The 15,523-nt window shown below is 40.7% G+C and overlaps 1 protein-coding gene across 1 annotated transcript in view; it reads right to left on the bottom strand.

Annotated features, from left to right (window-relative positions):
- Positions 1 to 15,523, bottom strand: part of Prosalpha4 (proteasome alpha4 subunit) — a 102,546-nt gene that overhangs the window by 23,800 nt on the left and 63,223 nt on the right. The window contains exon 4 of the mRNA XM_076201021.1: positions 11,198 to 11,342. Within this exon, the coding sequence (XP_076057136.1) occupies positions 11,198 to 11,342 (145 nt within the window). The remainder of the gene's footprint in view (positions 1 to 11,197; positions 11,343 to 15,523) is intronic.

Raw genomic sequence — 15,523 nt, 5'->3', positions numbered from 1 at the left:
TTTGCAACTCCATCCGGGCCATGTGACTTGTTAACATCAAGCTTTTATATTTGATTCCTTATTTCATTCTGAGTAATATTTAATTTCCTCAATGGAAGAGATCTTACTTCAATTCTTTGATCACAGTTTTGTAGATTTTTTTCCTTTGGTGAATACAGATTTGAAATGTTTGTTCATAATATCTGCCATTTCTATATCTTCTGTGTATTCTCTGTTACCCGTCATCCAGGAGGTGCTCAGATGAGAGGGAGGGTGGGAGGGGTGTGGAGTGTATTTAGGGATGAAATGGGTGGGAGTATTTTTATGCCTTTCCCTTTTTGGCTACCTCCCTTGGAAGGGGGAAAAAGCCTTGGTATATGTATGATCTATGTACTTTTTAGCTTGCCATTTACATATAAAATAATTTGGGTTGATCTTTACATTTGTCTATTATGTCCTTTTCATAATTTCTCTTTTCTTCTCTACCTATTTTTATATATTCATTTCTTAGTTTGGTGTATATTTTCAATTTTTTTTTTTTTTTCTTCTCCTTTTTCCACCTTTCCCAGGCCTTATCTCTTCTGTATTTTGCCTCCCTGCACTTTTTATCATACCAGGATTTTATATGTACCCTTTCCTGTTTTTGTCTAGGTACATACTTATCCACTCCTTCATTATAGATTTCCTTCCAAATTGTCCATTTCTCTTCCACCTTTGTTTTTTCATTATTAACTTTTTTTTCCAATTTGCCTCTCAATAGAATTTTCTATGTTTCTCAAAATCTGTTTTGTTGTTCATTAGTCTTCCTTCTGTGTTTTTCGTTTATTTCTATATTTGTTTCTTCATTTAGTTCTAGTTCTATTAGTATGTGATCACTTTTTCCAATTGGTGTCTTGTATTCAATTTTATCCACAATTTTGGGTTCTGATGTATCAAATCCAATCTTGAGGGTTCATTTTTTATTTCTATATCTGGTGTTTTCCTTTACCCATTGCATCAATGTGTAATTAATGGTCATTTCCAGTAATATGTTTCCCCAGTGATCTTCTCCACCTTTCACAGTCATTTCTTCCCAACATATTTCTTTTGAGTTAAAATCACCCATAATTACCATATTTCCTTCTTTCTTTAGTATTTCATTTAGTGTTTTTCTTGTGTCTTCAAGAATTTTGGTGTGTTCACTTTCATTCCATGCATGAGTTTTGGGTGGGACATAAATCAATGCATACTTTCTATTTTTCATATCTCTATCCACAACTCTTTATCATAATCAACTCCACATTGTTCTCTCCTTATGTGATTTTTGTCACATTTAGGCCTTTCATGGTTAGCAACATCACTCCTCCACCCTGCTTTGTTTCTTTATTTCTATACCAACAATTATATAATCCTATACTATTGGGTGGTAATGATCCTTTTAATTTTGTCTCCACAATCCCCATTATACTGGTAGTCATTCATCTATTCCTGATATCAATCTATGTTGATATATGTTATATATTTTTTTTCCTTTTCTTCTTTCTCAAGTCCATCATTCTCAAAAAAAACCTCCTTCCTTTTGTTTTCTGTTCTTTTCCCATTCTTTTCCTTAGCTTCCTCTTTAAGGATTACAAAGGATTACAAAGGCGGAGCATGCCAACAGGAGACCTTTTGGTCCATATCTAGGTCGGAAAAAAAAAAAAAAATTATAATAATAATAATAATAATAATAATAAATAAAAACTATAATAATGTAAATAACACATAAAATACATAAATAAATGCATAGGTATAGTTAAATAATCAACAAACATGTAAATAGTAAATAATAATAAATTGACATATCATACATATACCAAGGCTTCTTCCCCTTACAAGGGAGGTAGCCAAAAAGGGAAAGGCATAAAATCATTTCCACCCATTCCATCCCTGAATACACTCCACATCCCTCCTCCCTCCCTCTTATCTTAGCACCTCCTGGACGATGGGTCATCCCTGCACCTTGTCCACTGCCCTGGGTCAGAAGCAGTGTCGCAAGACACAACACATCCACAGCAAGGCCGCTTCATCAAATTGGCGACCCCCCTCTCCGTCCCCCCATTGCATAAAAGGAGAGGACAGGGAGAAATCCCTTCGGGCTGCGTCAAATTTTGCTCACACACCCTACCTCATCCCCCATCCCCCCGCCCATTCCACCTCATGCAATCACAACATCATCCATATAAAACCATTCTCCATTCACCCGTCTTCTGTCCTCTCCCGTCCTTCCTCAACAGACATTCCCCTCTTCCCCAAAGCCCCCTTCACCCCATCCATCCACCTCATCCTAGGACATCCCCTCATGTTCACTCCCTCTACATCTGCCTTCCATACCTCCTTTACTAGTCTTTCTTCACTCATTCTTTCCATGTGTCCAAACCATCCTAATATTCTTTCATCAACCCTATCTCCCAGCTCCTTTTCCACCCCTGTTCTCCTCCTCATTTCTCACTCTATCTAGCCTAGTAACCCCCATCATAATTCTCAGACACCTCATCTTAAACACATTCAAACTCCTCTCTTATGTTTCATGTTTTTGCCTCATACAGTGCTATTGGCACAATCACTCCTTCATATAGTCTCCTCTTAGCATCCATTCCCAAATGTCTATTCCTCATTACACTTTTTTATACACCAAGGCAATTACTCGCTTCTCTCAATCTATATTCTACCTCTACCTCCACTCCACCTTTTCCTGCCAAATTTGCACCCAAGTATCTAAAACTATCCACTTCCTCCAGTCGCTCTCCCTTAACCACTTCCATACGGTGACACCTACATAGGCGGCATAAGGAACAAGTGGGTACTCCATGATGCCAACGTCGGCATCTTGATTATATTTATTGTAGTCGTACCTACGTAACCTCCACTCTCTCTAAATTGGCTTCATCATATTTTCTATGGTTATCAAAATACACGGGTGAAAGAGAACGAACGATTGAGCACCGACTTTATTTTTTATAATGCGATTATTATGACGCAACATCGCACGTCAAGCAGCTAATGCTGCCAGACGTGCGATGTGCCCCGGAGTAAAGAGGTTAATGCTCACTTCCAGAATACTGCCACTTCCACCCCTTGAACATCTCATCACCTTACTTTTACCCACATTTATCTTCAGCTTTCTTCTATCACACACACTCCCAAACTCTGTCATCAACTTCCTCAATCCCTCCTCCGATCCTGCCACAAGCGTGTCATCAGCAAACAACAGCTGGCTCACCTCCCACTTTTCTCCATTTTCTTTAATCATCTCCAATCCCTGACCCACCACCCTTGCATTTACCTCTCACACCACCCCATACATGTACAAGTTGAACAGCCAGGGAGACATAACGCATCCTTGATGAAGTCTCACCTTTACCTCGAACTACTCACTATCTCCATTTCTAATCCTGACACAAGCTCTACTCTCATAAAATCTCTTGACAGCTCTTAGAAGCTTTCCTCCTATCCCGTATATTCGCAAAACCTCCCACAGTGCCTTCCTGTCTACTCTGTCATAAGCCTTTTCCAGATCCATAAAAGCCCAAAAAACATCCTTCCCCTTTCCTATAGCTTCCTCACATATCTGTCTTACCACAAAAATCTGATCTACACAACCTCTACCCATCCTAAATCCACACTGTTCCTCACCAATTACTCCCTCTCTTCCTCTCCTAATCCTCTCAATCAAGATCCTCCCATAAGCCTTCCCAACTACACTTAACCACTTCAATACGGGACTTAAATCTCGCGGGCAGCAGCCAATGCCAGCCGTACGACGTAACGAAATAATATTCGCATCATAAAATATAGTCGCCGCTTATATCGATCGTTCTCTCTTTCACCCGCGAATTTTGAAAACCACAGAGAATGGGATTAAGGGCGCATTTGGGAGAATGTAAAAACACAGGGGCGACTACAATAAATATAATCAAGACGCCGATATGGCAGCGTCGCGAATCCACTTGCTCCTCATGACGCCTACGTGTGCGGCACCGTATGGAAGGGGTTAACAATCCCTCTGAAGCTACTACATTCACATTTGTCCCCTTTTCCCTTGTAAAGTGGAACTATTCAGGCACTCCTCCAGTCCTCCGGCACTCTACCCTCTCTCCAGCAAACATTAAATAACCTCACCAGCCAGTCCACCATCACTGTACCTCCTTTTTTTAGACATTCTGCATGGCATCCATCCAGACCAGGTGCCCTACCAGCTTTCATCATCTTAACAACTACCTTCACTTCATCCTTCCTTATTTCTCCTCCATTTTCCTCACTCATCTCGGTCATTTTCTTAGCATTTCCCACTGCAACTATCTTTCCCTCCCTATCCTCCTTCACATTTAGCAACTCCCAATAATATTCTGCCCATATTCCCCTTACTGCCTTCTCTTCCATTATCATCTCTCCATCTGCACCTTTTACCTTTTCTTCTCTACTTGATTCGCCTCCTCTTCCTCTCTTAATTTCTTTCCAAAACATCATTTTATTACTTTCAAGATTTTCTGTCATACTCTTACCCCATTTCACATCTGCTCTCCTCTTTGCCTCCTTTACCTTTTGCTTTACTTCTCTTTTCTTTCCTTTGTACTTTTGTGAAAGCTCGCTTCTTCTCTTCTACAACCTTCTTTGTTTCCTCATCCCACCATTCACTACCCTCCCTTCTATTTCCTCCTGTCCTTCTTGTTCCACACAGCATCTTTGCACACTTTAAGACTCCCTCCTTGAACCATCCCCATTCCTCCTCCACTACTAGCTCTACTCTATCCTTTACTCCCTCCCACTCCTCTCTCAGCTTCTTCTTGTACTCCTTCTCCTTTTCATTTAGAGTTCACTCTAAGCACCTCCCTACCTTTTGTCCTTTTCTTCTTTCTCCATTTATCCTCCACTCTCAACTTACCTTCCACCAAAAAATGATCTGATATTCCCCCACTCTCTCCCCTTAGCACATGTGCATCCTTAACTCTTCCTATTATACTCCTATCTACCACTACATAATCCACTAATGCTCTATCTACCACCCTTCCATCCCCCACCCTCTCCCATGTGTGCTTATGCTTGACTTTCTTCCAAAACACTGTATTTGCTATCATCAACTCTCAAGACACATCTCCACCATCAACTCTCCACTACAATTCTTTCCTAGAACTCCACATTTATCAACCACTCCATCAATTGGATCATTGCCTACCCTATCATTAAGGTCTCCCAGTACTATTACATTGACATTCCTCCCTAATCCCTCTATGCACTCATTTAAATCTATCAAAAAAGACTCCCTTTCTTCTACACTCTTCTCACTGCCAGACCCATATGCACTTACAAAAACCCACATCTCCTTTCCCAGTTTCACCTTCATCCACATTATCCTTGAGGAAACCTCCTTCCACTCCACTACACATTTACCTATCTCTTCACTTACTAGTATAGCCACCTCTTCCCTCCCTCACCCTCTCTTCATTCCTGATAACCTCCCACTTACACTCCCAAACTTACTCTCACCCTTCCCTTTTAACTTAGTTTCACTCAAAGCCAACACATCCATCTTTCTTCTCACATACTGCCAATCTCTTCCCTTATACTCTCATCTGTACAACATCCATGCACATTAATAGACCCAAACCTTAGGGTGCTGGTCGGAAAACTCCTAGACCTTCTTATGCCTTTACTTTTTTTAGGAATGTCCCCTGTGGGGCTACAGGGAGAAGGATGCCTGGTCACAATCTCCATCCTTTTTTTCTCACCTCTTATGATCCAAGTGGAAATACTTGGTGGCAGTATTCTTTTCCCCCACCACAGGGTAGGTAAGCAAAAAAAGGAAATGAATATTCAGAGAAATTGTACAGGACAGTAACAAGGGGTTGAGGGACAGTCATAGTATAAAAGTGTCATTTCTCTATGAACAGAGATTTCCTCAATCACAGACAAAATTATGTGTGACTCTGGTCCATAGGGGTGCCCCATATAGACCCTAAAATATCAACTGCATGCTACTTTGCTACAATAACATTCAGCCAATACCCCAGATGGGATATGGAGAGAGTAAATGGTTTGAGGTGGGACTTCGTCAGGGATGTGTTATGTCGCCCTGGCTGTTCAATCTATACATGGATGGGGTGGTGTGAGAGGTGAATGCAAGGGTAGTGGGTCAGGGGTTGGAGATGGTTAAAGAAAATGAAGAAAAGTGGGAAATAAACCAGTTGTTGTTGTTTGCTGTCAACACTGCGCTTGTAGCAGGATCAGAGGAGGGATTGAGGAAGTTAGTGACAAAGTTTAAGAAGGTGTGTGAAAGAAGGAAGGTGAAGATAAATGTGGGCAAAACTAAGGTGATGGGATGTACAAGGGGAGAGAGAGTGACAGCAGGCCGAGAGCATAAAGGGAGAGAGACTGGAGGAAGTGGATAGTTTTAGATACATGGGTGTGAATGTGGCAGGAAAGGGAGGAGTGGGGGTGGAAGTAGAATGTAGATTGAGAGAAGCGAGTAAATGCCTTGGTGGATTAAAAAGTGTAATGAGAAAGACATCTGGGAATGGATACTTAGAGGTTATATGAAGGAGTGATTGTGCTGACAGCACTGTACAGGGCAGAAACATGGAACATAAGAGAGGAAGAGAGAAGGAGTTTGAATGTGTTTGAGATGAAATGTCTGAGAAGTATGATAGGGGTTACTAGGCTGGATAGAGTGAGAAATGAAGAGGTGAGGAGGAGAACAGGGGAGGAAAGGGAGCTGGGAGATAGGGTTGATAAAAGAGTATTAGGATGGTTTGGACACATGGAAAGAATGAGAAGAAAGATTTGTAAAAGAGGTGTGGAAGGCAGAGGTGAACGGATGGATGGGGTAAAAGGGGCATTATGAAAGAGAGGCATGTCTGTTGAGGAAAGACTGGAGAGGACAGATGACGGGTAAATGGAGAAGGGTTGTGTATGGATGATGCTGTGATGCATGAGAGGGAGTGGGTGGGGGATGGGGGGTGAGGAAGTATGTATGAGAAATAATTTGATGCAGCACGAGGGGATTTCTCCCTGTCTTCTCCTTTTTTTCATGAGGGGATGGAGAGGGGGGGGTCGCCGAATTAATGAAGCAGCCTCACTGTGGATGTGCTGTGTCTTGCGACACTGCTTCTGACCCAAGGCAGTGGACAGGATGCAGGGATGACCCATCATCCAGGAGGTGCCAAGATGAGAGGAAAGGAAGAGGGTGGAGGGGAGTTGAATATGTAGGGGATGGAGTGGGTGGAAGTGGTTTCTATGCCTTTTTCTTTTTGGCTACTACCCATGTAGGGGGGAAAAAAGCCATTGGTATATGTATGTATGCTTCTTACTTGAATGAATTTCTTTGTGTACTTCTTGCTTTGTGATGCTTTAGCTTTTTGCAGGACTGCTATTGTGACCAAAGATATATTGAGGTTTTGAAGTTCATACTCCTTTTCTTATTCAATATAACATTGTGATGGACCGAGCTTTTGAGATCCAGTGTCTGAAGATGAAGCCTTTAACAATAAACTGCAACAGGTAGGGCATAATTTATGCTGTGCCATTAGATTGCAAGCAGGATTACTTTCTATTAATTGTTCAGTTACAAAACAAAATCCTTTAGTAATTTTTTTCCGGTTTGAGGTAAAGGTGGGACTTCATCAGGGATGTGTTATGTCGCCCTGGCTGTTTAATTTATACATGGATGGGATGGTGCAAGATGTAAATGCAAGCACAGTGGGTCAGGGGAGGGAGATGGTTAAAGAAAATGGAGAAAAGTGGAAGATAAGCCAATTATTATTTGCTGACGACACTGCACTTATAGCAGGATCAGAGGAAGGATTGAGGAAGTTAGTTACAGAGTTTGGGAAGGTAAGCAAAAGAAGTTAAAGATAAATATGGGTAAAAGTAAGGTGATGGGATGTACAAAGGTAGAAAGTGGCTGGAAGTGAGTATTAAGGGAGAGAGACTGGAGGAAGTGGATAGTTTTAGATACTTGGGTGCAAATATGACAGGAAATGGAGGAGTGGAAGTAGAGGTAGAATGTAGATTGAGAGAAGCGAGTAAATGCCTTAGGGGATTAAAAAAGTGTAATGAGAAATAGACATTTGAGAATGGATGCTAAAAGGAGACTGTATGAAGGAGTGATTGTGCCAACAGCACTGTATGGGGCAGAAACATGGAACATAAAATAAGAAGAGAGGAGTTTGAATGTGTTTGAGATGAGGTGTCTGAGAAGTATGATTGGGGTTACTAGGCTGGATAGAGTGAGAAAAGAGGAGGTGAGGAGGAGAATGGAGGTGAAAAGGGTGTTGGGAGACAGGGTTGATGAACGAGTTTTGAGATGGTTTGGACATATGGAAAAAATTAATGAAGAAGGACTAGTAAAAGATGTGTGGAAGGCAGAGGTGGAAGGAGTGAACACGAGGGGGCGACCTAGGATGAGATGGATGGATGGGGTAAATGGGGCATTGGGAAAGAGGGGAATGTCCATTGAGGAAGGACAGGTGAAGACAGAATATAGGGGTGAATGTAGACTGGTTGTGTATGAATGATCCTGTGATGCATGAGGGAGAGTGGGTGGGGGATGGGGGGTAAGAGAGTATTTGTGAAAATTAATTGATCCAGCCCGAAGGGCTTTCTCCCTGTCTTCTCCTTTTCTGCATGAGGGGACAGACAAGGGGGTTGCCGATTTAATGAAGAAGCCTTGCTGTGGATGTGCTGTGTCTTGCAACACTGCTTCTGACCCACAGCAGTGGGCAAGATGAAGAGATGTCCCATCATCAAGGAGGTGCCAAGATAAGAGGGTGGAGGGAAGTGGAGTATGTTGGGGATGGAATGGGTGGAAGTGGTTTGTATGCCTTTTTTTTTTTTTTTTTTTTTTTTTTGCTACCTCCCTTGTAAGGAGGAAAAAGCCTTTGGTGTATGTATGCCTTTGAATAGGGTAACAGCTATAATTCCCTACTTTCATTGAGCATCCATGGTAGCTGGAAAACAATAAAAAGGGCCACATTAGTGTGAACAAATATGTATATATAGTTTAGTTGCTCATTGCATAATATTACAAACTTTTATTCGCCTTCTTCCTAGCTACTTACGTATAAGTTATTTGTCCAGGATAAAAAATTATTAATTTTTCAAATTAACTTTAGAGGTAATTTAACTAAAATGAATAACTAGATTGAAAAGAAATGCCAGGAATTGGGAAAATAAAGTTACTCATGTGTACAATAGTGACCTCATTTCACCAGGCATAATTAATAATCACAAGGCAACATGGATATTTGATTAGCAGAATGTTAAGATTAAATGTATATAATTTGCAATATGACATTATAAATATGAAAAATATTAAAATCAACTCAAAATAGTTCAAGGTATAAAGGTAAGAAAAAAATTAATACAAAGAGGTCTTACCAAGCTAAGATGGTGATGCTCCTCACTAGGTCATACTCCCACATTGACTAAGAGACAGTAGAGCTTTAAAGTTGACTATCCTGGGCATCCCAGTGACCAAGTTAATTCATGTTTCAACTGGTATTATTGGACCACAACAGTTAATGAACTTATCTATATTTTGCCTTGTTAATTCAAATTAGTTTTATATATCATATAATTCCTGTAAGAATATGGAGAATGTTATAAATTGTTCATTATTTTTTCCTAATAATTACCAAACATAATTTTCTTAGTATTTTGATTAAAATTTTACTAAACATCAATGTGATTAACAAAGTTTATATCATTCATGAAAATAAAACTTCAAATAAAGGTCACTTAAATAGGTCTATGTTAATACCATAGCTAGGCTTAGATGGGGAGGGTGGAGTTCATGGAGAATATTTTACATTTTAAAGGGAAAAAAAATCCTTATATTTTTTCATTACTTAGTGTGAATGTCTGTAAAATTTAGTATTTTGTATTTTTTCTTTCAGCTTCAAAATCATATTTTTACTCTTGCCGGCACTCATTGAAGACTTTGCCATGAATGCATTTTGCTCCCTCCATGAATGGGATCTCCCCAAAAAACTGGATGGCTGGCTATGCCCATGGTAATTATATGTCAAACACCAAAATCGTCATTTTTTTGGCTAAGTTGTGCTTGCATAAAAATCTGTAGCTCCTAAAATAAAAATTTCTCGGAGAAAATTCTTAATGAACACTTTGCTATATAATATGTACAAATTTTTAGGGAAAGTTAAAAAATAAATAAATAAATAAATAAAATAGAAATAAATCAATCAATTTATATCTCAAGTGACCTCTTCAAGGTCAAAGGTCAAATTAAAGTTAAACTTTTTTGTTTGAGCTTGTAAGAAAATATATGCATTGATAAAGCTGTAGGGAATCTTATTAGCTTTAAAATTGTATCAGAATGACCTTTTTGACCCAAATTTGAGGGACCATCTCTCAGAAACCATTTGACCTACAGAGGAAAGACATACACCATTGAATTTATCTCATTAAGGTCTAAAAGTAGAGTAATTTGCAAGAAAATCTGAGTTGGTGCCAAAAATGACTGGTTGAATTGACATGGAATGAACCAAATTTAGAGAGAGAGAGAGAGGTTAGAGAGAGAGAGAGAGAGGTTAGAGAGAGAGAGAGAGGTTAGAGAGAGGTTAGAGAGAGAGAGAGAGAGAGGTTAGAGAGAGAGAGAGAGAGAGGTTAGAGAGAGAGAGAGAGAGAGGTTAGAGAGAGAGAGAGGTTAGAGAGAGAGAGAGAGAGGTTAGAGAGAGAGATAGAGAGAGGTTAGAGAGAGAGAGAGAGAGGTTAGAGAGAGAGACAGAGCAAGAGACAGACAAAAACACAGAATCAAAGACAGCAAACACATCTTATACTGGCCCACTACCCATGCGCAGACTACAATATTTCTTCCTTGAGTAACACATGGGCCAGTCTAATGAATGTTGCCAGTTACCTGATGGCTGTGGGTATCCTTCAAGCAAGATAAATGGATTGACTTTAGTCTGTACCTTACAGAATACCAATATCATTTGACTGTGGAACCCTTCTCATACCAAAAGGACTGATTTTCTTCCAGCCAATGACTATCTTAAGAAGCTGGAGTCTGACTTAGACTTACAGGATTAGGCAATTTCTTCAAAAGATAATAGTAATTAATGACAACTGAAAAATTTTGACATTTCAGACTACCACTACCAGAATTTCAAAAAGAAATGGGAAACAAAGACAGAAAACACAGAAATGAAAGAGAATCAAATGCACATTAAATTAACTTTACCAGCCACTCAGTGTAGGTCCCAGAAGGATCTGTCAGGTATAGGTGAGGCGTGCCATCCATGTCAAACCCAGTAATCAGGCATGACACACCAAAGGGGCGCCGACCATTGCTTTGTGTGTATTTTTGCTTTAATGTTGCTATAAACCTGCAGGGAAGAAAAGATAAAAGGTGCAGATGGCCACAGGTTAATGGAAGTGGAGATAGTACAGAGAAAATGGACTGATTATTTTAGAGAGATGTTGAATGTGGAGGAGGATTGAGAAGGATTGATGGTGACAGTGGGAGGCACCAAGCAAATGACAATAATACATACATATTCCAAAGGCTTTTTCCCCTTTACAAGGGAGGTAGCCAAAAATCAAAGGCATAAAATCCTCTCCCACCCATTCCATCCCCAAATACTCCACTCCCATTTAACCCCCTCTCTCCCCCCTTATCTTGGCTCCTCCTGGATGACAGGTCATCCCTGCATCTCACCCACTGCCCTGGGTCAGAGGGAGTGCACCAAGATAGCACAATGACAGCAAGGCCTCTTCATTTAATCAGCGACCACACCCCTCTTCCTCCTCATGCAGAAAAAGAGAAAACCGGGAGAAATCCCTTCAAGTTGCATCAATTTATTATTCACACATACAAAGGATTTACAAAGGATTACAAAGGAGGAGCATGCCAATAGGAGACCTTTTGGTATATAAAAAAAAAAAGATAATGATAAATATATGCATACATATACTAAAGGCTTTTCCCCCTTACAAGGGAGGGGTAGCCAAAAAAACAAAGGCATAAAATCCACTCCCACCCATTCTATCACCACATACTCCAATTTCATCCACCCACCTATCTCCCTTTTATCTTGGCTCCTCCTGGATGATGGGTCATCCCTGCATCTAACCCACTGCCCTGGGTCAGTAGCAGTGTTGGAAGACACACCACCTCCACAGCAAGGCCTCTTCATTAAATCAGCAACCCCCCACTCCATCCCCTCATCCAGAAATGGAGAGGACAGGGAGAAATCCCTTTGGGCTGCATCAATTTATTTTTCACACATACTCCCTCACCCTCACCCACTTCCCCTCATGCATCACTCCATTATCCATACACAACCATTCTCCTTTCACAACCTATTTTCTGTTTCTCCTGTCCTTCCTCACAGACATTTCTCTCTTTCCCAATGCCCCATTTACCCCCATCCATCCATCTCGTCCTTGGTCACCCCCTCATGTTCACTTTCTACTTCTGCCTTCCACACCTATTTTACTAACTTTTCTTCACTCATTCTTTCCATGTGTCCAAACCATCCCAATAATCTTTCATCAACCCTATCTCCCAACTCTCTTTCCACCCCCATTCTCCTCTTCACCTCATTTCTCACTCTATCCAGCCTAGTACACCCTATCATACTTCTCAGGCACTACATCTCAAACTAGGTTTGGAAATGGAGCCAAAAGTGGGAAGTACTTCAACATAAGAAATATGGCATAATGGAGTTCAGAAAAAAAAAGTCAGGATGATATATAACTGGAACAAAGAAAATAAAGGAAGTGGGATCTGAAAAATAACTGGAGTAATTATCTCAAATTACATGTCCCCTGATAAATAGATAAATAAAATTGTTGGAGAATCTCATAACTTACTAAAATAAATAAAAGTGGCTTTCACCTATTTAGATGAAGAAATGGTTAAAAAAAATAGTAGTTACACTAATAAGGCCTAGACTGAGTATGCTGTGACACTATGGTCACCCAGTACTAAAAAGAATATAAAGAAAATTGAATGAATCCTCAGAGCAGCCACGAAAATGGACCCAACACTTTCAAACCTGTCATATGAGAAACTGGCTAAATTGAAATTACCCCATCTGGGGTATTGGCTGCATGTTATTTTGGCAAAGTAGCATGCAGTTGATACTTCAGGGTCTATATGGGGTGCCCCTATGGACTCGAGCCACACATCATTTTGTCTGTGATAGAGGAAAAATCTGTTCATAGAGAAATGACTCTTTTATTATACAGTGGAACCTCGCTATTCATACACAATCCATTCCAGGAAGCTGTTCAAATGGCGATTTGTACGAATGGCGATTTGTACGAATGGCGAATAATTTTTTTCCCATAAGATATAATGTAAATTGGATTAATCCATTCCAGACCCACAGATTATTGCTTAGTGTAATAATATTTTAAGCATAGAATACATAAAAACTATGAAAAACAATAAATGTACAGTACTGTACAGTACATGAAAAAAAAAAAATCTAACTGGACTTTACCTGTACTGAGGTGAGCTATGGCATAAGTGGAAGGTGTAGAGGGGAGTCACCCTCCATATAAACATCAGGTAACATCCCTTCTCTCTGGGTAAAAGTAAGGTGATGAGATGTACAAGGGGTGAAAGTGGCAGTAGACTAGAAGTGAACATTAAGGGAGAGCGACTGGAGGAAGTGGATAGTTTTAGATATTTGGGTGCAAATGTGGCAGGAAAAGGTGGAGTGAAAGTGGAGGTAGAATGTAGATTGAGAGAAGCGAGTAAATGCCTTGGTGGATTGAAGAGTGTAATGAGGAATAGACATTTGGGGATGGATGCTAAGAGGAGACTATATGAAGGAGTGATTGTGCCAACAGCACTGTATGGGGCAGAAACATGGAACATAAGAGAAGAAGGGAGGAGTTTGAATGTGTTTGAGATTAGGTGTCTGAGAAGTATGATGGGGGGTTACTAGGCTAGATAGAGTGAGAAATGAGGAGGTGAGGAGGAGAACAGAGGTGGAAAAGGAGCTGGGAGATAGGGTTGATGAAAGAATATTAGGATGGTTTGGACACATGGAAAGAATGAGTGAAGAAAGACTAGTAAAAGAGGTGTGGAAGGCAGATGTGGAGGGAGTGAACATGAGGGGACGTCCTAGGATGAGGTGGATGGATGGGGTGAAGGGGGCTTTGGGGAAGAGGGGAATGTCTGTTGAGGAAGGACGGGAAAGGACAGAAGACAGGGGTGAATGGAGAATGGTTGTATATGGATGATGTTGTGATTGCATGAGGTGGAATGGGCGGGGGGATGGGGGGTGAGGTAGTATGTGTGAGCAAATTTTGACGCAGCATGAAGGGATTTCTCCCCGTCTTCTCATTTTATGCAATGGGGGGACGGAGAGGGGGGGTCGCCGATTTAATGAAGCGGCCTTGCTTTGGATGTGCTGTGTCTTGCGACACTGCTTCTGACCCAGGGCAGTGGACAAGGTGCAGGGATGACCCATCATTCAGGAGGTGCTAAGATAAGAGGGAGGGTGGAGGGGTGTGGAGTGTATTCAGGGATGGAATGGGTGGGAATGATTTTGTGCCTTTTTCTTTTTGGCTACCCCCCTTGTAAGGGGGAAAGAGCCTTGGTATATGTATATGTAACATCCCTTCAGGTGTTTTCTCTCTTTCTGGTGTTCTTTCTTTTTTCTGTCTTTTTGCACTAAAAGAATCTTGGGATTCTTTCTTTAAAAACCTGTCCAATGTTGTCTGCCTTTGATGATTTTTCAGAATTTTTCTAAAATGGTCAATAACATTGTTATTGAACAAATTGATGCTCCTGTTGACAACAACAGTGTTAGGATGCCATTTTTTCAACACTGTGTTTTCTCCCAGTGATAACACAGTTCTTTAATTTCTGCAGTGGAAATGCTTCCCTTACTACTTTCCTCCTCTGAAGAAGAAAGTTCTTCAACCACTTCTTGCTGCTCCCTGTGCAGTTCTTGGAGTTCTTCAGTTGTCAGCTCATTTCTATGGTCTTCAACCAACTCCTCCACATCATGTATTCAATAAACTTTTCATGGCTCAAATTTCCCTAAAAACAATGGACCAACGCAAGCAGGAGTCGCATACATACAGTTCACGAGCTTTAGCCACCAGTGACTTTTCCTGACATGCGCGTCATACGTCGGTGCGCGCTATCTGTGTACTGAGATAACGAAGTGCATGGGTGCGCATTTTAAGCCGGAAAATACGGTATATTGTTTTTAGGGGTAGTGGTAGGGCAGACCGTCCATGGAGGTGGTCTGATTTCACTGACCAAAGTAAAAAAATATATCATTTATTTTTGTAATATTGCTAAATCCCAACAGATTTTTCTCATTCAACAACAAAAATGTTCAGTTCTGAATGCACTCACATATGCATGATTATCCGATGATGAGACCAGCTGCGCCTTATGGTCAGGTGCGTCTTATGTAAGGACGGGGAATAGAAAATTACGGGTGCGCCTTATGGTACGAAGCGCCTTATGGTCCGAAAAATACGGTACATATACCAAGGCTTTTTCCCCTTTACAAGGGAGGTAGCCAAAAAGGAA

Source organism: Oratosquilla oratoria, chromosome 17, assembly GCF_046742065.1.
Source record: "Oratosquilla oratoria isolate Oo_2021 chromosome 17, ASM4674206v1, whole genome shotgun sequence".
Lineage (NCBI taxonomy): Eukaryota > Metazoa > Arthropoda > Malacostraca > Stomatopoda > Squillidae > Oratosquilla > Oratosquilla oratoria.
Note: the sequence above shows the minus strand (reverse complement) of the source record. Positions and strands in the feature narration are given on the sequence as shown.